The sequence below is a fragment of the Ursus americanus genome, chromosome 12 (assembly GCF_024610735.1).
Source record: "Ursus americanus isolate L20-20 chromosome 12, mUrsAme1.1.p, whole genome shotgun sequence".
In the NCBI taxonomy this organism is placed as follows: Eukaryota; Metazoa; Chordata; class Mammalia; order Carnivora; family Ursidae; genus Ursus; species Ursus americanus.
In genome coordinates, this window is record NC_142138.1 from 17,648,705 (window position 1) to 17,675,847 (window position 27,143).

Sequence of the window (27,143 nt, forward strand, 5' to 3'; positions counted from 1 at the left end):
GGTTGTATAGTCGGGAGATTTAAACCTCTTCTGCTTGTGTTTTCCCCGTGCCCCTCATCCCTGGTCTCCCCTCTTAATCCCCTTTCCCCTTTTTGCCTTTCCGAGCAGGGAACTGTCACAGCACACCCCACCACACCACCTTGTCATCCCAAATTCCGTGGGAGCCCGAGCTCTGGGGGTCTTCTTGAGGCCTTAACCTTACTTTTAGACAGTTGTCATTATCTTTGTCTAAAGGTCATAGCCAAATTGAATAAAAGGAAAGCTGTGTTTTCCTGTCGATGCACAAAGGCAGTATTGACTTCCCTAATCCAGTTTGCTGAGGGGTGAGAGAATTAAATTAGATATCTAAGCACAGAAATTGAGAGCCTTTGAAAACAAAGATAAGGAGACAAGACTGTATTTTCCCTTTTCCTGGGAGCTCTGGACTCAAGATTTTACAGGTGTGTCACCTGATCCCTGGCCTGCATCGATCAAAACTGGGCCAATGCATATTTAATTAGCAAGGGGACCCTGGATGCATTATAGCCATCATCCCTATATTGAATGGACTGTCAGACTTTCTGCACACTTCTCCACCCCCACCCTCCCCTCCAGCCATGCCCCCTCCCTTGCCTCCTTGTTCGGGAAGCTTCTGCATTTTGTCTGAGCGGCTAAAAAGTTTCTTTGTTTTTAGCTGCTGATGCATACAGCACCACTGAGGAGAATACAAACAAGTAGAGTCCTAACGTGTTTATTTTGTCTAGGAAGACAAGCTAAACCAATTCGATTCCTCTGGTAAACCCTGTTGAAAACCAACAAGAAAAACGAAAAGAAAAGAAATACACTGTTCGATTTTTCACGTATAGATTTTTTTTAAAGAGTTGGTTATATTAGGATTAAAAAAAAAGGATCCTAGGATAAATAATAATAGGATTAAAGAATACTTTTTTTATTATGATTCTTTTCTAGAAATCTGATTTTTGATCATTAGGTGGGGCATATTTGCAGTTTTTTCAATTTGTCAGTCCAGTTTGCATGATAAAATTCACCATTCTGTCCTGAGCCTATCATGCCTTTAGGAGATCCAGTGAATGTAGAAAAGTTATTTAAGATAGAAGGTGGGCAAAAAGTTTGAGCTCTATGAATTTTTTTTTTTTTTTTAAGTTTCAAAGGTTTCATGGGAATTCCTACTGGTGGGGATTCTTAAAGTGACAGGAGGTTTGGAGTTTTGCCTCAGACAGGTTATTTCATGGGATTATGGTCACCGTTCATTTTCACACAGGTTACAAAGCCCGAATACCCAGACAGAGTGTTGTCTGATAAACAGATGTAATGCACCAAGTCTGCTTAGAATAAAGAGCAACAGACTGTGAGCACATGTTTAGGACTCATTTAAACTAATCAGCATAGTCTAGCTCTTAGTTCTGTCTCTAGTCTACTTTTGAGGTAGCTTCTTGCTGGTAAAGTAACAAGGAATTTTTTTTCCCCCTGCTACAGTTTGCTGCAGAGACTCATGGGAAATTCATTTGCATACATCTTGTTACAAAGACTGACTACTTCCTGGCTGAGACAAAGTGTTGCCTGATAAACAGACTTAACACACAAATGTCTGTCTGGAATAAACAACGGCAAGCTGAGATTTACATTTCCATTATCAGAGATAATCTCTTTCCCAGCATATGGGAATTAAGAACTTTTTCTTTTAAACCAGGTCCTTGATGCTGATGTTTTATACCAGAATCACATCATGTGTGGGTTGGGTCTGATTTTTAAAAAGAAAAAAAAAAAAACCTCATTGGATGGGAAGATTTATATTGCTGTGGTAAATGGACATTTGTGTGTGGGGGGGACCTATAGTTTTAAAACCAGATTTTCTTGTATTATTTTAGTTGATATCCACAACAATCCTGTTAAATTGGGCCAGGATGGTGATTAGTGTCCCCATTTTACAGATGAGGAAACTGAGATCCAGAGCAGTTAAATTATATAGCTGAGATTTTTTAACACCTTTTTTTTGTTGTTGTTCATTTCATACTCCTTTAAGTAGTAAAGTATGAATGCAAGAAAAGCTAGCAAGAAAGGCTAATACTTAGTATACATCCTGAGCTTAAAGAGCATAGTTCCCCTTAACAGAGGTCACTTTGTTATTGTAATAAATTTCTTTATAGATATTCAGATACAAGAAAATAATGCATATAGACTATAACTCAACTATGCTTCATTTTCATTTGACACATTTGTTTTTATAACATGAGGGTATAGAGGGAAATTTTCTATTTTAAGTTGTATAGATGACTATGTGAGTAATCTTCAAATATATATATTCTTCTGTTAAAGAACTCCAACAACTTACTGTTCTAATTAATTTTGGTTGTGAAAAAAGTGACTAAAAGGGGGATATGATGGCTTTTTAAGCAGGTCTTTGTTTACACGTGAGTGGGTAGGTGACTGGTTGACTCAGGAACTTTGGAGTTCTGAATTGATCAACAGGTTACCATCACATTTCCTGTTGTGGGAAAAACAAAACTCAAAATGATTACCTGAATACTATAGTTATTTTAGTCACAAACCCTTGTTGAAGAAATGTGGCAAATTATAAATTTAGTATCATGCTTGCAGATCTTTTATAATCTGCATATTCTGGCCATTGACTTCATGCAGAACTTCATTGAAAAAGCTGATCATTACTTGAAATCAGCCTCATGCAAAGATTGAAGGTTTAAGATTGAGTCATTTTGTCACTACTTTCAGAGTGACTGAATTTGTCATTTTTAAAGCTTAGAAATGATTCCCCCTCACTGTCATAACACAATAGTTACGCCATTTTATTTTTTTTTCTCAACGTGTTAAAACTATATCATTCCACAACCTCCTTGTGCACATAGAAAAATAACACATTTATGAGTAGGTGATAAGACAGTTGACTCACTCTTCAACCTAAACGGTCTCATCATCATACACAGTCCCGACTAAACAGATGGGCTCTGAATATCAACACTAATGCCAAAAACTCTAATTCCTGCAAATTTAATATTTCACAAATTCTTCTTCAGGAAGGCATTTAAAAAAAATTTTCAAGAAAAAAAATGGTAGTAACCTAGATTATGTAACACTCTTAAGTATGCCCTGAAAATGCGATCCAGGGGAATGGCTAAGAGGTCGATCTCCCGAGCAGCTGGCAGCCCCCGGGGTGGTCTGGTGGAGCCCTTCCAAGTCACTGCTGCAGGAACACAGCCTTCCCCCTCCGTCCGAGTCTGGATTAGAGGAGAGGAAGACCCACGTGTGCACGCTAGCCTAATTCTTTCGGAACTGGGGCTTTTCCTCTGCTACATCTCCCCATCTCCCTCTGGTGAAGGACTTGCGTGGCACACTTCGATTACTGCAGTTATCACACACACACACACACACACACACACACACACACACACACACACCCATACAAACACTCCCTCCTAGCTTACTGGGAAAGCGATGGAGATCAAAGTTTGTATTTTAAATCCAATAAAGATAAGACTTCCCGTTTAAAGACCCGTGGAGTGTTTCCATTTTTAAAGCTGAGAAAACTTTGATGGTGTGACTCACCTCATGATTTATCTGTGTTAAAAACTAGGTTATTGTATGTTAATTTTTCATTAAGTGGGTCACGACTGTGTACATTAATTGACATTAAATATTGGTTTGGTTATTCACTGAGCTTAAAGGATTTTTATCTATTCTCTGGAAAGCTAATAATAATTGAATATATTTAGTGGCCCCAGATTGAATGATGACATTATAAATCTCTGTTTGTTCTTCACCAGACCATGATGGATCATGTTAGATTTAGCTGATGGTATTGTATTCATCAGTGTTCACGTGTAAGCTGCATATTGCGTATACATATGTGCACCTAGACACTGACAATTCTACATTCTCAGATGAAGGGTTTCGAATAATTTCCTCACAACTCAGGCTTTAAGGTCATGGCGATACTGGGAAAAAATAGATAATAGCTTTAAATTTTAAAAGTCTTAGAATATTTCTTTTGTAACTGTAGCTATAATGACTAATAAATGCGACGGTCATAGCCATTTGCCCTTCCAGATTTCTTTACTATCATAACGTGTGATACTGGATGGTCTCAGTCGAGTATCCTAAACCTTACACTAGCAATCAGAGGGAGAACTATTTTTCCATCATAACATCACGGATGTAGAAAAAATGAACCTTGGTGTGTTTTGGCCTCTTTTGCAAAGAACTCTGTCTTCCTGAACCATAAGAAACAAAACTCACCTGAATTTTGAATATCTTTAAGGGCTACAATTGTGGAGTGTAACTTAATTATATTCAGAGTATAATTACCCCTAGTCCTTATTTTCTTTTCTTCCAGAAATGCTCCTAACTCTTCATTTATTTGCGGCAAAGTACTCATTCCTGTCTTTGCCTTTTCTTTTCACATCACAAACAACTTCCAACTCTCTTAGGTGGAATTTTCACTTTATTTCTTTCATTTGAGTGACTCATTTTTGTTCCTGGATGCCTCTGGCTTCTTCCTATCACCTTTACATTTGGGAGATTTAGAACTGGACATGGAAGTTTAACAAAGGCTTTTCAAACTTCATTTTTAGCCAAATCATACTGTAGGGACAGAGGTTGAAACTTGGGCTGAATTATTTTTCTAATGGAACCAGAATTTGTCCTTTTATGGTCCATGGCCTTTTGTGGATATCTTGATAACTGAATAGGAATTCCGTTGGCTCGTGGCAGGGTGGGGAGGGTTCTTCGCCATGTCCTGTCTGGTCTTCCTTCATCACTTGTTCACCACAGCGGCTGCCGGGATTTTAAGGCACTCCTCAGGTGTCCGGATATGGCAGATTTCTCTCAGCTTTGTATTTTTTGAGTGTGCAAAAAGATCCTCTGTCGTCCATCATTTTAGGCTGCACACATTTCTGGGGGCCTCCGGTGTGTCAGACCCCGTCCTCAGCTCTTGTCATACGGAGGCGCCTCTTGCGGTGTGTCGTCCAGGGGACCATAGGAGGTGATTGTCTGCAACTGCCAAACACTGAGCAAGAGTGCCCACCCACCAACCAGAGGGTGCGCCCGTCTCTCTCTTGCCAGGCCCCACGAAGGGGAACATCAAGCAGAAATAAAGGCCTTTTTTTGCCCTCCTTCCTCATTTTGTGAGTCCCAATCCCCGGTAGGGATGAACTGAGTATGTTTTTCGGTCGTTGGCCTTGGCCCAGGGTTAGAAAGCCGAACGGCAAGTTCATCTTATTGAAGATTCATCTCTCGAGTTCGGCAGTTAGTGAATCCTTGGCTGGGCCAGGCACCCTTGGAAGGTACTGGGGACAAGACAAGAGTGAGAAAGAACTCTTTTCTTATGGAACTTAGATTCTCATAGGAGATCATTTAAGATCCCTTTAGTAGAAAGAGTATAAATCACACCATAAGAGATGGGTGTACAGTGACGGGACCGGAGAGGAGAAAGTTTAACACCAAGTCGAGTGCAGGGAAGACTTAGCAACATTCCACCTTTGCTTCACGTCTAAAGAACATAAACTGCAGGGAATTGACGTCTATCTTTTTTGCCTGTTTGGTTTTACCCTGTTGACATGTTTTTGTCATTCTTCCCTTCCCAGAGGGAGGAGTCTCTGAAAGTCCAGGCAGAGGGGGAGCAGACCTGAGGTTGGGGCGACTGAATGCATGGATGAGTAGCAAATGCAGCACAAGGCCTCTGTCCCTGCGTTGCACGAGCTCGTGGAAGCAGAGACTGAGATGTCAGCAGTAGGATTTATTTTATTCCTTCCCCCAGTGATTATATGGATAGCGAAATATCTTTGTCTGCGATTGGCTTTTGTATATTTAGATTGAGATGAAAAATGTTTTTCCGTTTGTTCACAGAGAAGTGATTAATCCTACAGCAATATAGCTGTAGCCGCCATAACAATGCAGGGATAGATGGCTGCCAGTTCAATGAAGAGGTCTCAACCCAGCCTCCTAGATGCACACCCTGTCTATTTTAGGTTTACATTTCTGCTCATAAATTTTTTAAAAACCCAAAGAAACATTGCTTTTCAAGGTTAGGTTGAAGTCTAAGATTCCTTCAACAAAAAGCAAGTCCCTAGATGGGAAAAAAAATTGATGACCCCTAATGTACTTCCTCACGGTAGCATTTCCAACTCCATCATTTAAACACACTTTAAATAATATTCTCTTCATTGTAATATACAGATCTTCTCTGGCTTTCAACCAGGGAACCGGAGGAAGTCATGCCAGGTAGAAGACAGAAGCTATGAGATATGGCATCCAATTCCATGCAGTCGGGGCTGTTTTCTGGGGCCTCTCATCCTTTCAGGAGGTGGCAATCAACTTGACCATGTGATCATTGTCAAAAAAAAAAAAAAGTAAGCTATGAAGTTAACCAAGGCTTCTGCTAGGTCTCTACCAAGTAGAAAAAAGAAAAGTAAGTTAATCATTAATCTCCACGGTAGTGTTTCCATGCACCTGCTTAAGAGAGCAGCCGTTCACTTTTATCACTTGTGTATTGGTAGAAATTAATTTGCAATTCTGGTCATCTGGTTGGCTCCATACTTAATAGCATTGGTGACCGTTTGCAATATCAGGGAAAGTGTCCATGCATCCTCAGCATAGAGCATCGCCCCGGACAGGGTAGTTCTGTTCCTTGTTGGTTCAAAAAAGAAACGGCCCAAAACAGCCCAGGGTTGAAAGTAACTACGGAAATTTTTAGATCATGTAAATTTCCTTGTCGACCTTTGGCTCTGCCTGTCCCTTACCAGGATAGTGTGTTTTACTGCGCTGTCCTCGGTGGATAGCAGTGTCTCCCGCTTTTGAATAAAACTGGAGAAATTAAATTCCGTTTTCAGTTTGGCTAGATGCCTCCCCCTGTGTGTGTATCTGAGCTTTCAGAAGAGCGCTGCAGCCCCTTTCACACCAACTCTGTATCTTTTCTTGCCTCTCAGTCCTTTGCTGTTTATTTGCTTCTCTTTCTGTGGCTTGGAATTTTAAACCTTGAACACACCTACAGCCATCCTCTGTTGCTGTTCGTTTTCTGTAATCACGTTATGTTTCCATAAAGGTAGGGTGGTGAACCGAGTGTAAAGGAAAAGTCAAAAGAACAAAGAAGTCCATCTTTATATTATTAAAGACATTGTTTTGATCTCATTATCCTTCTTGCCTTAATATTAGTGGATAAATATCGGAAACGCGATTGGCTTTTTATTTATATTTAGATTGAGATGAAAAATGTTTTTCCGTTTGTTCACAAAGAAGTGATTAATCCTGAAGATACTATGTCTAGAAGAAGAACACCGGCTGAGCTGTCATATTTCCACCAGTTAGGTTTGCTGGTATTACTGCAACATAAGTGTTCTATTTGGCAGAATTTTATGTATCCTTTTTGGGATGTGATCAGGAAGAATTTTAACTTTCCCTAAAACAAAATTAAGTATTTTTAAAATTTTAATTATCAATATTAACGGCTTAAAATGTTCTTGGACAAAAATAATGCAAGTATGCCTTTCACCTAAACCATGTTGAAATGCTTCTCAGACTATTTGTTATTTTTTATGGCAAAAGTATAGGTTCTTTCTGTAGAAAAAGAGAAGGTAGTCATGCCATATTTTTTAACTGCTTGCTATAAAAGTAATATTAATTTATGGAATTAAAATTTCACATATGGTCCAATATAAATTTGCATTTCCCGTTTTCACTGCAGGCTCCGCATTTTATTTCAGGGATCATTCTGAAGGATTTCTCTCAAGCTTTTTTAGCTAGCATGCTTTTGTTTGTGTTTTCACTATGGCAATTGTTACAAAATGATAAAGCTATCACTTTGCCAGACTTAAGTAAAAATTCATCTTTCACATCTTCTGTCATTGGCACTTTTGGATCAGCATAGAATTTTCGCCGTAGTCACCAGGTTAAGATCATCTGAAAACTTAAAGATAGACATTTTCCTTGTAGTACTTCCTTATAATTAAAATCCTCATTTGCTTAAAAGCAGAGAGCCTTTCTAAAGTAATAAATTAGCATTTCTCGACCTAGGGTCACTAGGAGTGCTACTTCTGTTTGCAATATCTCTTAAGAAAGAGAATAATAATGCTATAAATTATTGAAATAGAAGTAGAAACAGAAGTAATATTTTGAAATAGGAGTAATATTTTCAGTTTAATCACAGTTAAGTGTCATGACCTTTTGATCTTGCACTGAACTTCTTGCTGAAATGTGGTCAAATTTTACACAGCCAACTCTAACCCTGTGAAGCCAAAGTAAAATTATTAGCCAGACTTTGCACGGATATAGAGGTTTTTCTAAAAAACATTTCTGTTTGTTTGTTTTTAGATAATGTTATATACTGTTTCAAGTCTCAGCATATGTTTCACAGCACAAAAATTTACCCTTGAAATATTTTGCCTGATTTTTGTCTCCTCCCTCCAAAAAAATGTCTAAGTATGTTTAGATCTAATTCGGTGAGATTCTTTTGCTCTAACTTAACTTGATCTCATCTTTAAAATTAAATGTTATTGCGTCAAAAATGAGCCCAATGAGAAATTACCTGAATTTATTTTTTTAGTTTAGAAAGAATTGTATTTTTAAAATAAAAAAAAAATGGCATTCCACGAAGGTGTGCAGGAACCTGTTTTTGCAAACAAGTCCTCTTAGGAGCTCCCAGAGGCATCAGTACAAGAGGAAAATCTTACTTGCAAAGTGGAGGAAACCTGTCCCTTTCAGAAAGATGCCTTTGAGTGATCCTGTGATTGCAAGGGAACACGCCGGAGTATTAGGACTCTTGTATTTAGTGGCGTTAGTCTGCGTCGTGTGTTGCTGTGGTACAGAGCTAAATATCAACAGAACTTGTTACTGTTGTTTGGGTTGCTTTTATATACCAGCTTCAAAATATGTTTTGACACTTTATTATGTTCTGAATCAAGCTTCAGATGTGTGTAATGAAGGATGAAGTCTTTATCAGACTCTAGTGTATAAATAATGAAGAAGAGCAGTTTGGAAATGGTTTCTCTGTAAGAGAATGGTTTCTGAAGAGTTTCGAGTTATGATCTGGCGTGAGCCAGATGCCGCTGGAGGCATACCCAGAACCGAGCGTCCTCTCTCTGAAGGCACGGGCTGCTGCCGCTGCTTTTCTCCCCCTTTCTTATCTTCCCCTTCCCCTGCTTTTTTTTTTTTTTTTCTCATTCATCTTGTCATTCCTATAATGTTCTCATTCCTAGTTTCCATGCTGAACCTTTTGAGAAAGTCTGGCACCTCTGATCCACTTTCCCTCGCAGACCCTGTAATTTTTGGCTGTATTTTTATGTTTTTCAGATTCAAGTCAATCTGAAAGTCCCAGCCAGCCAAGTGATGCTGACATTAAGGACCAGCCAGAAAATGGTAAGTTTAGTTGGGGACTCTAGCTGCTGCTTTCAGAGTCCAGCGGTAGCCAGGAGCCAACCAAGTACAAGGATTTTGGGGTCTGCCCTATGGCAGCTCATAGTAGGAATGACTTTGATGACTCAAGGAGGTCTCTGGATCATTCTAGCAGCTCCAAGCCCTCCTCCACCCCTCTCCCGAACACCGTCAAGGTCCTCATGAGAACCTTAGTTCCCAAGAGCTTTGATGACTATGAGACAGGTAGGGTTGATTTACCAAATCAGAATCTTCTACAGCACAAGCAAGGAGCCACCGCCTCTCTGTTTCATTTTTCGTTCCTTCTAAGGTGGCGAATGCCCTGCCACCTTCTTCACTGGTGATTTAAGGGCATTACTGACAAATATTTTTGTAGCCTTTCAGAGCTCAACCCTTTCCTAATTGCTTTCAGAAAATGATCTCTGCCTTTGAAGGATTTTCCACTTTAAATTGTCTGAAATAAAACAGTAAGGGTACATGACAGTATTAAATTCCTAAATTGTGTAATTATATAAATTTTCTGTTGCAGAAACTTGATTAGCATAGAATGCACACTTTATATACAAATATAATAGTATCCAGGAAAGTACTCAATCTGTGGTAGGCGCTCCAAGTACAAAAGAGATTGTTATAGGTTGGAATTTAAGATAGAGTAAAACTATCAGTTTTGGTAAAAACTGAAAAGTGAACTGGCAGTCCCTACCCTATACTAAACATTGTACTGTGTACTTTCCCAGATTTCATCTCATAAGATTTCAAAGTGCTCTTCCTCAGTGACAGAACCAGAGGCTCTAATGGGGAGGCTTGACCTTGAGGGGCCTGTGAAGGGCATTTGGCATCGTGGTTAAAACCTCAGGCCGTGGCATCAGACCTGCATTCAAATTCTGCCTCTGCTATTTCTTACCTTTGTAATATTGAGCAAGTTATTTAACCTCTCAAGGTATAAAGTTATTCCTCATCTTGAAAATAGTATGGTAATAATATATAATAAGAGCCTACCTGTTGAAGAGCTAAATAAGATGCACATATTCATGTAGCTTATAAAAAATTTTTAGCTCTTCAGTATTACTCATTATTTTTCTTGTCAGTATCATCCATTACCATATTGGTTTCTCATCTACTTAGAATGACCACATTCCTTTGGTCGCTCTTTTGTTGTGCTATACATTTTTCCATTTTGATCTCCGTCTGACCTTTTGGAACAGATAAGGTAAACTGAATTATGTCGGTATTGTGGGATGGAGGATTTTTACCACATGAGATATCCTCTCACTACAGAATTTGTTTCATTTCCCAAGCCTGGGAAATTCTTGATCTCGTTGCTGGATTCTGACATTAAATATGGACTCTCTGGCTATCCCTCTTCTTATTCTGGTGTTTTCGTGGTATTTTCCTTATCAAAGTTGTCTCTTCAAAGCAAGCATAAGGAAAGAGAGACCCCTGAAGTCTTGATTTTAGTGCCATAAATAGCTACATCTTATTAATTGTTTGACATTTTTAAAGGGATATTTATACATTAGTTTCGTCCTTTAATTCCATGTGACTTATAGGTGATACCTTAAATGTTTCATTTTTCGATCATACTTATATATAATCTGCCTGAAGTTGTGTCTGGAGATACTCATTTTATTCTTATTTCATTTTTAAGAATTTGTGGGACGTACGGGTATGTGGTTTGCGTATTTAGGGCTGGCCGTCCCTCCAGCAGGCCTGCGATTCATCTGTCTTCATAAAATGGCCGACAAGCTGTTCACATGCAAATATAAATTGAGAGCATGAGAGGCCTGGCATGCCTTTCTGGAGCTGCCTGTAATACCGATATTGTGCATTTCCCATTCCAAAAAGCAACCAGGATCGAGCCTGGATTTTTCGGCCAAAGGCACAGAGATATTAGCCAAGTTCCTTTTTAACCCCAGATTACTTGGTGCTCTTTCAAGGATTCATGATACTATTTGGGGGCGGGGTGGGGGATGGTAGGATCCTGTGAGTTCAAAGAAGGTATTACTATCTGGGGGAGAAAGTAATAAGTTCCTATGTTTCAAATTTATATGTATTTCAAAGAAAAAGAAGTAGAGGTTGCTTTGTCTTAGAGGACTCCAGTTGAAGCTTAGCCTAGAGGAACGACAGCCAACTCCATTTCCTCTACCTGACTTTTGTTAATCTCAAATGAAGTGATTGGAGGAAACATGATTTTACCTCTTTTTCTAAAGACACAGAATCCCTAAAGGAAAATAAATGAAGAGTTCAGGACCAGGTATTTACGTGCATTAGAGAACTTTCTAGTGTTGCTTTGACCAAGAGTGATTTTTCTTTTTCATTACCCAGGTTATGGAGGATGAGTTCCTGAAAGGTTTTTGTTTGTTTGTTTCATTGTTGTTTTTAAAAAGGCAACGCTCATAAATGTAGCAACCAACCTCTGAGAATTTTTGGAATCTTGGTGGGTGAAGAAGTGACAGACTCTGGTCTTCAAATACGCGTTACATCTTCTTTATGTATATATGCGAGGGGAAATCATATTCTTTTTATCCTAGCTCTTGAGGAGCAAGGTAATGGGAAACGAATGGTATTTTCCTAGTAAACCATGAAGAACGAGTAGACAAATGGTAACATGCCGTTTCATCCAAAACCATAAACTAGGCCATGTAACTTTACCTAAAGTAGTTGCAGCTGTTTCTTCCCTGTCCAACTAGTCTGTTTTTTTCTGTGGAATTTTTGCTTTCTTTTCTTGTACTCCCTTAAGACTTCAACTGTAAAGGAAAACAAATCTTTGTCCAATTAGAGTATTAGATGGGAATTTGAAGGAATTATTTGAAGCCCAGAGATAAAATATCAGAATCTCTGAAACTCAAAATTGGTCTAATATAATGATTAGAAACTCTGCCTCTAGAGTCAGACAGACCCAAGTTCAGGTGAAATAATGGCTGGGTGAATTTGAATAAACTACTGCCCCAGTCTCAGTTCTCTTATCAGTAAAATAGGAATACTAAAAGAACATACTTCGCATTAAAAGGGACAATATGTACATGAAACAGCATCATGTCTGGTTCATAGTAAGAACTCAAAGAAAAGTAGCCATTATCACTCTTAGTTCAAGCTCATCTCTGTAAAGAGCATACATAGTGGAGAGGCCAAAAGCTGGGAGATTTGGAATGGAAGGGGGATAGTGTCAGAAATAAACCAAGACTTTTAGAGAGGTACCTTTTGTAGGTACCTACTCTGTTCTGAAATGTCAGATGTAAGTCTTAAATCTGTCCGTAATCCCCACAGTGCCACATCTATTTTATTTTATAGACTGTTCCTCATGCTCTGTTCACCCCCTAGGGGTTGACTACCATAGACCTGATTCAGAGTTGCCAGAACCTTCAGAATGAGCACTCCCAGAGAAGGTGATTCTGGAAAGAAGGGGCCCCACCTAGATGGCTTTAATTTTAGCCGAGTCCTTCCTTGGCACAAACCGCATAGAATCTGGCCTATTAAAAACTATAAGCTGATTAATGGTTGGGTTCATGACCAATTCCTTTTAAAACGATCTTGCAGAGCATGTAGCTCTGTGCCCTTAACTTAGCAGGTACCTGGGTATTTATTCTCTTAAGAAATAGAATTAATAAGCAGATGAATATGTTCTCATTATCCCCAAATATTTTGCAAGTGTCTGCTCACTGTTGATTTACCAAGAGGTTTTTAAAGAAACAAATATCAAAAATTAAAAAAAAAAAAACTGGAGGTGCAAAAAATCAAATTTGGGTGTGGGGGAGAATTGCACACGGTCATGTGGACGTGCATGTGCAGTTATGACTGATAGTGCTAGGAAGCCAAAGCCAGAGGCTATGCTAATGTCCATGGTAGACCAGCTTGTACCTCTGCCCCGCCCACATGAGCAGGTGTGAGCGAAGATATGAGATACTGTCATGTCAGCTTCTGCTTGCTTACCGTAGGGGATGAAATTCAGACAGAGTTCTTAGCTCTGACCGGAATTACGCATTTAATTCTTCTGCATTCTCCCAAAACCCCCTTTCTGGCTTTTCAAGAGACTCTGAAGGTGATAAGCCTCCTTTGTTGGACTTTGACTTAGAACATCTACTCAAACCACCTTCGTGAAGTCCTGTGGGGTACTTTGGCTACTGTTAACAGTGTGTATAGGGACAGAACATTTGAAATGACTGTGCAATATTTATGGGACCTGTGAACAGTCCCCTAAAGCTCGTGTTCTGTGGCTCATCGGGTCAGTTATTAATGAGCGCAAAACTCATGTGGTAACCCTCCTACTTAATTCAAGTCATGCTTCTGTAGGGCCACACCGAGTCCATGTCTGAGGGAATAGCATCGTCCGGCGTTGGGGCTCTGAAAGTGCACTCCCCGCTGGGACTTGCTGTGAAAACACCCTTCACTGAAAAAAAGAAAAATATGGGATTCCCTTGCCAGAAAAAGAAAAGCTGTGTTCACATGTTTTTTCCCCTCTATTTACTCTCTCTCATCACCTGCACCGACTACTATTAATAGCCTCATCTTCGTGGTTTTTCAAATGTGATATTTATAACAGGAAAGCAGAGTTGGTATTTGGATTATTTCCTGTAGGCTTAATCATGTTTGTTCTTCCTCATTTATCTGGTGGTCGCCCATATGTTGGTGGCGTAAACCCTCAGATGGGCCTTTGCAATCAGTGGAAAGCCATTAATCATGATGCTTGCCCCAGATTTTGAAAATTTCCAGCTCTACCTGCCAATTTGAAAATCACCCGAGAGAATTGGTTGAGTGTGGCTCTCTGGCCACCAGTGTCATTGTGTCATTTCCATCTTGTATCGCTACACTAGACATTGTTACTAAACGTTGCTGCATGAACAAGGAATGTACTCCAACCACAATCACATCTCCTTAGTCATCCATTAACTCATTTCTGTGAGTATTTTGAATATTTCAATACTTATGAAATAACTTTCAAAGCTACTGACTTGCTGACTTAAGATTTATGTGTGGGATCCACTTTGTAATTTGGGGGTGAGCTAAGAGAACCGAACATCTCTACTTCTCTTACGGATAAACATTGTTTTATCTGATAATGTGCTCTTAACACCTTGGAGGCCCTATGCTTTAACTTTTCTTCACTACCTCCTCAAATATACAGGGGGTATATTGCAGGGTTACAATATTAATACATAGTGGGAAGGCAAAATAAAATTCGTGATTCCAAACTCTAAGAATTGTCTCTTACTTACTGCTGGTGGGACTGCCCATTTTAGGAACCGTTTTTGATTAATGTGTCATTTTAGTTGGGTCATTTTAGGAATTTTGGAGGCAATACAGCCTTATAATTTGCACTTTCCTGGGAGAGCAAGAGCACTCTAGCACCATTGACTTGTAAATACAATTTATCAATATTTCATAATTTGCATGAGTTTCTTTGACAATTACCTAGCAACCGTTATTCTCGGCAATGTTCGCTCAGAAACCGCCGCAGGGACAGACGCAGCGGAGTGACCACTGGCATAACAGCAGTAACAGTAATGATCAGTATCCTAAACCATGTAAAGGGCTCCAACTTACGGAGACATTCAAACCCACAAGCCTTCTGGTTTCCAGATCTGTATAATTAAATTCTGACTGATGAATTTTCAGCAATGCGATGGAGCTGGCCTCTCTCCTTTAAGAGACTAGAGAACCAGAATTTGGTTTGATCTAAAAATGTCATTCCGAGACCAGGTGAATTGTGCTTTCTTAAATATTGCTAGCAGATGTGACCCATCGTTATTTGCAGAGGCTCTTTAGAAATGCCTCCAGACAAAGGAAATTCTTGGATCTTGCCTTTTGAAAGATGAGGTACCAGGTGAGGCTGCAGGCTTCCCCTCCCTCCCCCCACATGCTTCCTGCAGTATAGACTAGGTTGAGCTTTACCATGGGACCCAGTGTCGTTAAGGAGCTCTTTCAACTGAAAAACAGGGAGGAAATTTGTAGTCTTTCTTAAAAAGTAGTTTTACCTCACACATTATGGGTATTTTATTGTCTACATACAGAGGATAACTAGCTGAATAGACTTTAAGTGGTTGGCTAGTGGCCAAAATAGGGAGTGTTTTAGACCCACGTTCCCTGATGTCTAAATTCTCAAATGGACTGGATGGGTGGTCTAGTTCAGACATCTTTCCTCCTCCACCTCCCCTCCCCCCATCCCTCACACACAAATAGTTACAGAGGAAAGAAGAAGTAAAGGGATTTCTTCTGGTCCTCACAGTTATTCGTGCCTGTAACTCTTGGCCCAGGAGTCATGACCATTTGAGTGCCTGTTGGATGTCACATTCTAAGTAGAAAGGCCTTTTTAAGTGTTGATTTATAATTTATATGGGATTGTGTAAATCTATCCATAGACCTCGATTCCAAAACTGTGAAGCAATACCATTCCTGTAGTATTTGAATTGGGCTCAGAAAAGAACGCAAATGAGGAGCCGTCATCAAATCACAGTGTGGTAGGAGATACACCTGGCGTTTGTCTCCAGCTCCATCTGCTATTGTTCGGTTTTCCCTGTGATCTGAGCCTGAACAGCTCTGAGAGGACCCTTTGACAGAGAAGGACCTTAGAAGGACCTGCAGGGTACTTTTAATGGTCACTTTCGCATACCTCTCCATCAATTAAAAATCAGCACGGCGAGATATCAGGGAGGCTGGTTCGGGTGACGAATGGTGTATGAGCTTTCCTTGCCACAAATAATAGGGTCTGATTTGACACTGGAGTGTGAATTTGTTGACTTAAAGCCTGTACACTTTTTTGGAAGGAATTATCCATTTGTGGATAATATTAGAAAACTGAATGTAATATAAATAATTTATTTGGGGATTTGGAGTCACTAATCCAGATTGATTAGTTGTCTGCTACTCAGATGCATGTGGCCACAAGGATTTTTGGCACGTCTTCTCCCTACAGCTTCCCTTTTCTTTTTCTCTTCTTCAGGTTTTACTCAGCTCCAGGCAACTCTGTTCCCTTGGCATTAGCTTGTCGTTAAGGAAATCTACTGGGATATCTCAAATAGGGGTGGGGGCGAGGTAATATTTACTGCAGATTACTCTGCCCCATCTCAGTGGTTCACTTCTCTACTTGGTTGATTTTTGCCCAAAGGAAACAAGGGAGTCTCCTGTGCCTTTTCTGCAGGCATCATATGGTGCATATCGAAAGAGAGAAGTGGAAAGGATGTTGTGGCAAGGCCCAACCAAGTAGGAATAGGCTTCCAACAATCTCTCCATGAAGGAAAGTCAGTGTTTTCTTAGATCTCTGTAGGTATTTTGCAACCAGAGAGCTTCTCAGCAAGCAGCATTTGTAAACTCAAGAGATGAGCAAGGAGAAGCCAAATCACAGCTTCCGAGTAGGTAATAGGTCAGATGAGCAAAGGAGAGTTGCCACTCCAAGCCTGACACTGAGCTTCTGTTAAGAGAAAATCAGTTGTCCAAGTCACTTAAAGACTTTGTACCTCAATTTTCTCATAAGTAATTCAACAGATAGTTATTAAGAATCTGCTGGGTACATTTGGACAATGTACTAGACTCATTGAGGGAATACACCAATGGAGCAGACATCCTGTTCTTGAGGACTCGCTGGTCTAGTGAGGGGGAAGAGGCTTAATTCATCCATCCATTCAACAAATGTTTATCTAGTGCATCTTAAGAACTGGGCGCTGCACTGAGCAAAACAGAGAAAACCTTACCTTCTGGTGGGAGGAGAAAATGAACTAACTAATATGTATGTAATGTGCCCAGTGATATTAAATATTATGAAGAAAAATAGGGACAGATAAGGGGATAACTAGTGGAGGATATGGGTGCTATTTTACATAGTGTGGTCAGGGAAGGCCTTTCTGATCTGTTAACATGTGAGTTCAGACCTGAAGAAGATGAAGAAGAGAACTATGCAGACCTTACAGACTTTGACTCTAGAGAGATCAATAAGTGTAAAGGCTTTGAAGGAGCTTGGGGGAACAGGGTCAGTGTGGCTTGAGGGGCACGGATAAAGGAGAGAGCAATTGGAGAGGAGGGTAGCAGGAAAAGAAATTGTATCATACCTTTTAGGCCAAGGAAAGGACTTGGCAGTTCCTTGCTAAGCTGTGATATGCTCTACAGAGGAATGCTCACACTAAATCCATTCATTTCTTGATATAATAAATATATCCCAAGCCCCTACGATCTGTGAGATACTTACTGTTTAGTGACGAGCAAAGCAAGCACAGAGTCTAGTGTGGAGTTGTAGACAAAGGCCTAATTTGTAACATTGCCAAAGAGAGAGACCCTCTCATCTACCATGGCAACATCCTTTAGTATCCCCAAAGGTTTTTCCTTATGCATGTAATACTGAAAGCTGAGTTACTTACATGGGATACTTGACTTCACATGCCTACTCATGCAAAGGATTTCTTTTTCATTTAATGGAAATCTAAATCTGTGGGCTTCCAGCTTATCCCTTATCTCATGACACCATTTAGATCATAAGCCCCCAGGTCTCAAGTACATTTACCATGAAGCTTCATTTTTCTCCCTAATAGTTACCAGATTTAGCAATAAAAATAGAAGACACCAGGTTAAATTGGAATTTCATATAAATAAACAAGGAATAATTTTGTATTAAATGGGTATACTTATATTTTAAAAAGTATTTGTTTATCTAAATTAACTCCTATATTTTATCTGGCAGCCAGTCCTAATTCTCTACACAGCCCGGTGTACAATAGTAAGAGCAGCATATGAAAAGGTTTGATTAGTCTGTGATAATTTCTCTGATCACAAAGGGTCAAACCACTGGAATTTCAGCCACTGAAAATGAACCCTGGGGGAAGAGTACCACAAAGCTCTAACGAGTTGACAACTTGAATTCCATTCCTCCTGCATCTGCTGGTACCTAGTCCAGTAGTTATCTTGGAACAATAAGCCTCTTGTAAGGCACACTCAACAGGTACAGCGTAGTAGTTGAAAGCCATTCAACCTATGCAAGTAAATTTGTAAGTTGAATTTGTGGGATAACAACTGAGTAAGCCATTGGACAGTATGTGAGTCACTTCTTCAGAACAAAGGCGGAGGAAGTATACTTGTTACAAGATTTAGTTATCAGCAGATTATTTGCTTCATGAAAGATGATGAAAGTAGAAAATCAGTCAAATAATAAAGCACTGGGAAATTCCACATTCGAAGGTGAAGTAGACAAAGGGCATTTCAGATCGACTTGAAAATAGAAGGTGCCATATTTTTCTTGTGCTATATGGGAAATGAACTGTACATGTTTTCGTTTGTAATTGAGGACTGTTTTGCTAGGTGTGACAGAACTTGTCAGAATATGTTACAGAAACAAAGTGGGATCTTTGAACCTTCCCATTCAAAATAAAGAATAGCGTTCACAAATTCAAGGAAAACAGTTTGGAAAGTTGGGGTTAAACTCTACTGGGCTTTAGAGCCAGGTAACGATAAAAATAATGATTTTGGTGATAGTAATCCTGATAATAGCTTGCATTCATTGTGGACTTTCTGTGTGCTGGCTTGCTACTTTGGGCGTTCCAAGAAGACTATGCCCCTGATGGAATTATATGTGCAGGGATTCATCTGGGGGTAAAGCCTATTAAATATAAAGAGAGGGAGCAAGAGTCAGTTGGGAGGGCTTTCACACCACAATACTGACCTGAAACCTGTGGAAGGGGATGGGGCAGGAAGGAGGATTGGGTCGGAAGAATCTCACATAGCAGTAGGCCTCTAAGAAAGTTGTATACAGGCCAGTGGAGAGTCTTTGAGCCAAAGTCACCTGTTTTAAGAGTTCTATGTCCCACGGGGTCCTGGGTGACGCAGTCGGTTGAGTGTCCGACTCTTGGTTTGGGCTCAGGTCACAATCTCAGGGTCATGAGATTGAGCCCTGCATTGGGCTCAGCGCTGAGCATGGAGTCTGCTTAAGATTCTCTCTCCCTTGCCCTCTGCCCCTCCCCCCTCCCACTTGCGCTCTCTCTCTCTCTCTCAAAAAAAAAGTTCTGTGTCCCATTGGAATGGGTCTGCATTAGTATTCTCTCCCTTAGTCATTGGCTGGGATATCCTGGAGGAAGGGTGACTTTTGAACAGAGGGATGGGGTCATCAGGCAAGTATGCTCCTTGCAGCAAGTGATCTGATGGGTCATTTTCATGGTCACCACAGCAAGCCATTGTGCTAGGAGTTCTCTCATCCATATTTAATCCTAATACAACCCAGCGGAAAGAGGTACTGTTGGCGTGCCCATTTTACATATGAGGAAACAGAGACACAAAGAATTTAAATAGTTTGTCCGCCGTCCAGAAGGTGGAAAGTGTATTCAAACTTACTCTAACTCCAGAGTCTAATTGCTTATCCATTACATTGTATTGTAGAAAGAATGGTTTTTAATCTCTGGTTCCATAACTTATTGATTATGTAAATTTGGGCAAGTAGTTTGAACTCTTGGACTTGTGTTTCCTCATTTATAAGGTGGGATGTCATCACCTTCCCAGGAAATGTGTTTTTGTCGCTGTTTTGTTTTGAGCTTAAACAATGTTAGTGCCTTTTCCTTCCTCATGTTTTTCTCTCATCTGGGATTGTCATCTCTTCCTTTATTCCTTATCTCATCCTCCCAGGTATCTGCCTCAGCCTTGCTCAGCCTCCCACAGGTTCCATTATGTCCTCAGAACTAACAGGACTGTTTCTATGCAGATGTTTTGTATGAATGTACGTAGGGATGTGAAGTACCCAGAACTTGTAGAGATCCGTAGTAGACACACAATCAAGTGTAGCCCGCCTTCTCGTTCATCTGCCTCATGCCTCATAGACACGAGCCATATGCCAGGGGGCAATCCAGAACACATTTTTTTTTCTTGCTTTAGATATTTGGGGGGCAAAATTACATTCTTATTTTTCTTATGAACATTCTTCGCTCTTTTTCCCTACAATCTCAAGTATTATGAGTGCTTGATTCTTTAATGGATGGTTTTCAACAGTGGGCTAAATTTTCACTCAATTTTTCTGCTGGAGATGAAGAGTATAAAATGAGATGAGTTGTAAGGTATTTATACCAGATGCCATTATGTTTGTCGAATAGCATAAAACAATTATGGTTGCCAATAAATTTGAAAGTATTTCAGTGGCAAAAGATGTAGGAATGTATTTATTGAAGACATAAAGTGTTTATTTCTGTTCCCCGTTTTTTTTGTGCTTACAATAGGAACTTGCACCTCGTCCCTTTGATTTTAGATTTCTGAATTATTTAAAAGAATCGGTTAATTCTCCATTTCAAGTGAGTAAGACCAAGTTCATTAGGATATCTGATTCCTAGCATGTCCCACATTCACAGATCATGTTAACTCCATAGAGAGGTTTATCTTCTCTTAAAATTGCAAATGCTGCCCAAACTGAAAGCTTTTCCATTAAATGCATTCTTGCAACTTCGGACTGTAAGGAAGATCCTTAAGGACAGAGAGGGGGACAAGGAAGCACCTTGTTGTCAGAACATCAGTCAGTTCTGAGAGCAGCAGTTCGGAACATGCATGTCCTTTGAGTTCTAGTGGGTTTGCAAATTGATATCATGAAATACATAGAAGGAAAACTCAGCACACACCAACATACTCTTTTTTTTTATAATTTTTATTTTATTATATTAGTCACCATACAGTACATCCCCAGTTTTTGATGCAATGTTCCATGATTCATTATTTGCATATAACACCCAGTGCACCACGCAATACGTGCCCTCCTTAATACCCATCACCGGCCTATCCCAATCCCCCACCCCCCCCTCCCCTCTGAAGCTCTCAGTTTGTTTCCCAGAGTCCACAGTCTCTCATGGTTCATTCCCCCTTCTATTTACCCCCCCTTCATTCTTCCCTTCCTTCTACCAATCTTCCTATTTCTTATGTTCCATAAATGAGTGAAACCATATGATAATTGTCTTTCTCTGCTTGACTTATTTCACTTAGCATAATCTCCTCCAGTCCCGTCCATGTTGCTGCAAATGTTGGGTAATCGTTCTTTCTGATGGCTGAGTAATATTCCATTGTATATATGGACCACAACTTCTTAATCCAGTCATCTGTTGAAGGGCATCTCGGCTCCTTCCACGATTTAGCTATTGTGGACAATGCTGCTATGAACATTGGGGTGCATAGGGCCCTTCTCTTCACTACGTCTGTCTCTTTGGGGTAAATAGCCAGTAGTGCAATGGCTGGGTCATAGGGTAGCTCAATTTTTAACTTTTTAAGGGACCTCCACACTGTTTTCCAGAGTGACTGTACCAACTTGCATTCCCACCAACAGTGTTAAGAGGGCTCCCGTTTCTCCACATCCTCTCCAATATTTGTTGTTTCTTGCCTTGTCAATTTTTGCCATTCTGACTGGTGTAACGTGGTATCTCAAGGTGGTTTTGATTTGAATTTCCCTGATATCTAATGATTTTGAACATTTTTTCATGTGTCTGTTAGCCATTTGTATGTCTTCATTGGAAAAGTGTTCATATCTTCTGCCCATTTTTTGATTCGATTATTTGTTTCACATGTATTGAGTTTGAGAAGTTCTTTGTAGATCTTGGATACTAGTCTTTTATCTGTAGTTTCATTTGCAAATATCTTCTCCCATTCTGTGGGCTGCCTCTTAGTTTTTTTGACTGTTTCCTTGGCTGTGCAGAAGCTTTTTATCTTGATGAAGTCCCACAAGTTCATTTTTTCTTTTGTTTCTCTTGCCTTTGGAGATGCCAACACACTCTTTTGACCAGTGGTTGCCAACTGGTGGTCCTTGAAGGGGACAAAAAGAAAAATATTTAAAGAAATTATGCATTTTTCCCCCTAGAAAAAGCTACACAGGCTGAAGATTTTTGCTTTTGACTCTGTGAACTCACTGGTTATCTTACACATACAGAGATTTAGAGTTTGGATTTGTTAGATAAAAGGTGGGGGAGAGATGAATTATCCATTATTTAATAAAGACAGCAAATTAAATACTTTGAGAAATAGGCTGCATGATAGGAAAATATTACAGGATGTCTTAGTGGAGAAAAGATACAGAAGCCTCAGTTATAGACCAGTGGTTGAATAATAGCGTTTAAGTTTCTCTTATGGAAGGAGAGAGAAGAGAAAAGGAGGTGCCAGTAAGAGTCAGTGCAGACTGGTTGTGGCCACTGGCTGCCCATCATCTCTATAATGTATTCCTCCATTCATTTTTTTCAATAGATATTGTCGAATTCAGTTCTACATGAGCAGAATTGATAGTGAGGGTCAATGGTGAAAGCAGCTCAAAGCAGGAGACTGAGATAGCGCTTCTCTACGTAAATTGCTCAGGAAAGCATATTTGTGGAATACAAGATCTAAAGAAAGTTTGGGTAGCCTGATCATACATAATTGTGTAGAACATTTGAGTTCCAGGCTCAGATCTCTCCCTCTATGGATTCTTCCCGTGCATCAATAGGAGAGGCAAGAGAACTGACCATGATTGAATAATATTATGTACTAGAAACTTTAAATCATTTGGATATCTTAATTTGGCAGAATAGTTCTGAGAGGATGAGGAGAATGAGGTTCAGGGATGTTGAGGCATAAGCCCATGGTCAACAGCAAGTGAGTGGTGGAGGAAGTGCTCTCCCAGGGAGAGTCGGAGGCGAAGCAGAGATAATGGGTAGTGAGGTGCTCTGAAATGCTTTGGAGCAACCATAATAATCTCCAATAACATGTATCATAGGGTTTCAGTGTATTTTCTGTCTGTCCTGTCCCCTCTTCCCAGGGAAATTACAAACCTGACGTTAGGGAATGACAACGGTGATGACACACTTGTGGTGGTAGTAATGGTGGTTAACTAGTTAAAATGAGATGATCTGTCAGTCCTTTCTGCTGCATCCTGGCACCTGAAAACAGTGGTATGTCAGAGTGTGCTGACAGTGAGACCAGTAAGAGTGGGTGTGCAGAATTATTCTGCATTTTGCTCAGGATACTTCGTGTGCTACGGACAACGTGTCACCATCTGACCTAGGTACCAAGTGACGGAGATGACATTATTAATAACCAATTCATGAGTATTTCTTCGAGGGTGCAAAATAAATCTGAATGGAAACCCCAGTGTTTTCTTTAGGTACCCCTAACATGTTTCAAGGAGACCACTATTTTAACTGGATCCTCTTTGAGGGCAGAAACTAGTATTTGTGTTGTATTCCAAACCTAGTGTCTGGCACTCAATAAATATTTTTGGGGGCACCTGGGTGGCACAGCGGTTAAGCGTCTGCCTTCGGCTCAGGGCGTGATCCCGGCATTATGGGATCGAGCCCCACATCAGGCTCCTCCGCTATGAGCCTGCTTCTTCTTCTCCCACTCCCCCTGCTTGTGTTCCCTCTCTCGCTGGCTGTCTCTATCTCTGTCAAATAAATAAATAAAATCTTTAAAATAAATAAATAAATAAATAAATAAATAAATAAATAAATAAATATTTTTGGAGTGAATGAATTAAGTGAGTAAATGAGTGAATGAAGAGATCTTGTCCTCGGGAATTAGTTGAGATATATTTGACATATAACATTGTGTCAGTTCAATTGTATATAACATAGTGGTTTGATACATGGCAGTGTGATCTCGCCATAGCCTTAGCTAACATGTCTACCTCATTGCACGATTACCCTGTCTTCTAGTGTTGGGAACAATTAAAATTACTCTCTAATAATGTTTATAATTCAGTTTTGTTGTCTGTAATCGCCGTACTGTGGGCTAGGTCTCCAGAGCTGCTTTATCTACTAATTGCAAGGATGCACCTTTAAACAGAATCTCTTCTATTCCCCTACCCTGGTAACCACCAATTTAGGATTTTAACGTCTTTTGAGGGAAAAATAATAGGTAATTATAGGTAATTTCTCCCCCTTCCAATTCATCCTTGCCCAGTCATACTTGAGTTTATTAATATGCGTGCTCATCCTTGTGTTAGGCGATGGGGATATAAAGATACATGAGATGAGACACAGTTCTCATCTGGTACATAATCTAGCAAGGAAGACAGATATTTGAACAGATATTTGCCATCAAATGTGATTGTATTTTCTGAAGGTATTTGGATAGTGTTTGGGGCCCGTGATGAAGGTAGGTATGAGTGATCAGAAGCTGTGTGAGAGGCAACAATAGTGAAGTTTTAGGTGTTCGTAGAAGTGATTTACTGGATATTTAATCTAAATATTGAAGTGTATGTAGATTCCCAGATGTTACCTACGGTCTCCATGCCCCTTAGAATTAGCTCAAAACCCCCATTCCACAGTCTGAAGAAATAAATCTAAAGTCTACCGTAGGATTTTTGCATATTTCTTTTTTTTTTTTTTTTAAGATTTTATTTATTTATTTGACAGAGAAAGAGAGGGAACACAAGCAGGGGGAGCGGGAGATGGAGAAGCAGGCCTCCTGCCGAGCAGGGAGCCTGTTGCAGGGCTCAGTCCCAGGACCCTGGGATCATGACCTGAGCTGAAGGCAGACACTCCACTGACTGAGCGCCCCAGGTGCCCCATGTTTCTAGGAAGGCTTTCAGGCTCAAGTTCCCTCCTCGCTCTAGGTTCCTGCATTTGCTGAGTTAGTTTAAGTGATAGATCTTCTCCACAGCCACTCTCTTCCAGGTCCTGCACCCCAGCCGCTGGGTTCAGCCCCTTCCTTATACTTCTGTACTGTGTACACATAGAAATTGTGTGGGTATTTGACTTTGGTGAAGTTGTAGGGTAACCGGACTGGGGAGGGAGCCCTTTGGTTATGTCTCAGAACACAAACCACTTGACACTGATTTTAAATAATTCTGTTCTTAAAAACCACTTAGGCCACTGTGCCATGTTACCACAGCAGTCCGCTGTCTCTCCTACCCTCCCCTTTCTGAGCCTCTTCTTGCTCTTGTTAAGTTGTAAATGCAGAGGAGTTTCGCCATCGCTTATTTCCTTCAATTTTGCAAATTTATGTTCTTGGAAGTTTGCTTTATCGGTAAATAAGTACCATCGATGTACTTTCCTGATCAATGAATTCTAGTACTCTTGATCAATAAATGGGATTCACAGGTTCTGTAGCTGTGAGACGGAAAATACAAGGTCCTTGTTAAGCAAAAAGAGCATCGGACCCACCGCTTAAGGCTCTGTTTGGCTGAGGCATAGTGTTTCTGAACAGTCGCTAACACACCAGTTGTTACCCTGCTTAATTCTTGAATGGCCAGTCATCCAGCAGGAATGAAGCTTGCTGACTGACTAGCTGACAGAAAGCAGCCAGAAGGGAGAGATGGAGACGAAATGAAAATGTGACTTCTTTGGCATCCACCTTTCGAACCCAGGCCTTCCCCACTTTACTGTAATTCAATTGAGGAGATGTTGGATGGAAACTAATACAGTTAAAAAGAACTTCATGCAATCTCACTAACATTCTTAGAACACGATGCTCAGGGGTTTCTGGTCAAGGATATTTGCATTTGCATTTAGAGAATAGTTAGAGCCAGAACTCTGTGAATGTGAAAAGTCCTTGCTCGAAGGATGACATTTCCAAGCTGTCAAAATCTGATGTGCTCAAGGCTAAAACCGAAATTGCCTTTTATTCTGTAAATATTGAAAAGAAGGCTTAGCATGGCACCGGTGAATTTGCTAGCCAAGGTACTAGCCTACTGGGCTGGAATCAGAGAAAATCCATTTGTTGAGTTTAAATTGTTACAAAATTCAAGCCTGAGGGATGCAGTGAGAAAGTATAGCCCCACATTTTCCTGTGGGTGCCCAGCCACCCTGACACTATTTACGAGTGCAGTTTCAATTGGGTTTGCATAAGCACATTACATGAATTTCTGTGACTTGACTGTTCTTCTCTCTAATTTCTTCATGTTTACTGTGAACTACAGAAATATTCACACTAAATCTTCACATATTATATTCACGCACTCAATCCACATTTATTTAGCAAACATCTGCTGTATGCCAGACACTGTTCCAGGCATCAGTTACAGGACTGACGAAGCCCAGAGAAGAAAAGTGATGTACCTAAAAGAACATGGGGGTGAGTAGTAGAACAGAGACCCTTGAGGTCCAGCCCTTGTCCTGCATTCTTTCTACTACAGTATCACTCTGCTTTTCTTCACCTTCCTGCTTCTCCACCCTCCCCCGCAAAATAACCTGAAATTGGAAAGTTACTTGAAAGGCCGTTGAAACCCTTCCCTTCATTTGCCAACAAGTTGTGAAGTTGATTGGAAAGTCACCACTTAGAATCTTGACCAGAATGATTGCGGTTTTAATATGACATCTTTTTGTGTGTTATCCTCCGAATAGTGTCTGCAAAGGCCAGTGTTATTATAAAGTAGGTTGTAAACTCCGTGAAGGCAAGGACTATTTATCCTTTCTTACTTACTGGGTTTTTTTCCGTAGCACAGTGCCTACCACGTAGTCTGGGTCGACGAGCCTCTGTTGTCAGTGCAGAATGAAATGCATCTCTCGTGCCTTAGAGCATCTCTGTTGATCCGGGGCGGGGGGTGGGGGGTGGGGGGTGGGGATGTGTATGCAGGGTGAGCTCTCCGTAAAAGCCTGCTGCAGGGGAGATCGTAAATGACGTCCACATTCAGCGGGCCTCTGCCCGGAGCAGGAATTTCCCGGCCCATCTTTTCCTATGGTCAGTGCTTAGATGGCCAGTCTAGCTGCTTGCAGTCTTGCTTGCTGGATCGAGGGGTGCCTGTGATATCTGGAGGCTGGCAGGCAGCATAGCAAGGTGGTTTTTGTGGCAAGGCATGAGAAATTTGCTGCCAGTCAGGGAGGAAAGGTTTTCCCTGGGTGTTGGCCGGGACTGGCAGGAAT

The 27,143-nt window shown here is 40.5% G+C and overlaps 1 protein-coding gene across 6 annotated transcripts in view; it reads left to right on the top strand.

Moving 5' to 3' along the window:
* NFIA (nuclear factor I A) overlaps positions 1–27,143 on the top strand; it is a 367,611-nt gene that overhangs the window by 179,652 nt on the left and 160,816 nt on the right. For 5 of the 6 annotated variants that reach the window (XM_087865942.1, XM_087865944.1, XM_045802210.2 and 2 more), the window contains exon 3: positions 9,298–9,363. The exons of the other annotated variant lie outside the window; for it this stretch is intronic. In XM_087865942.1, the coding sequence (XP_087722068.1) occupies positions 9,298–9,363 (66 nt within the window). The remainder of the gene's footprint in view (positions 1–9,297; positions 9,364–27,143) is intronic. 6 annotated transcript variants of the gene reach the window in all.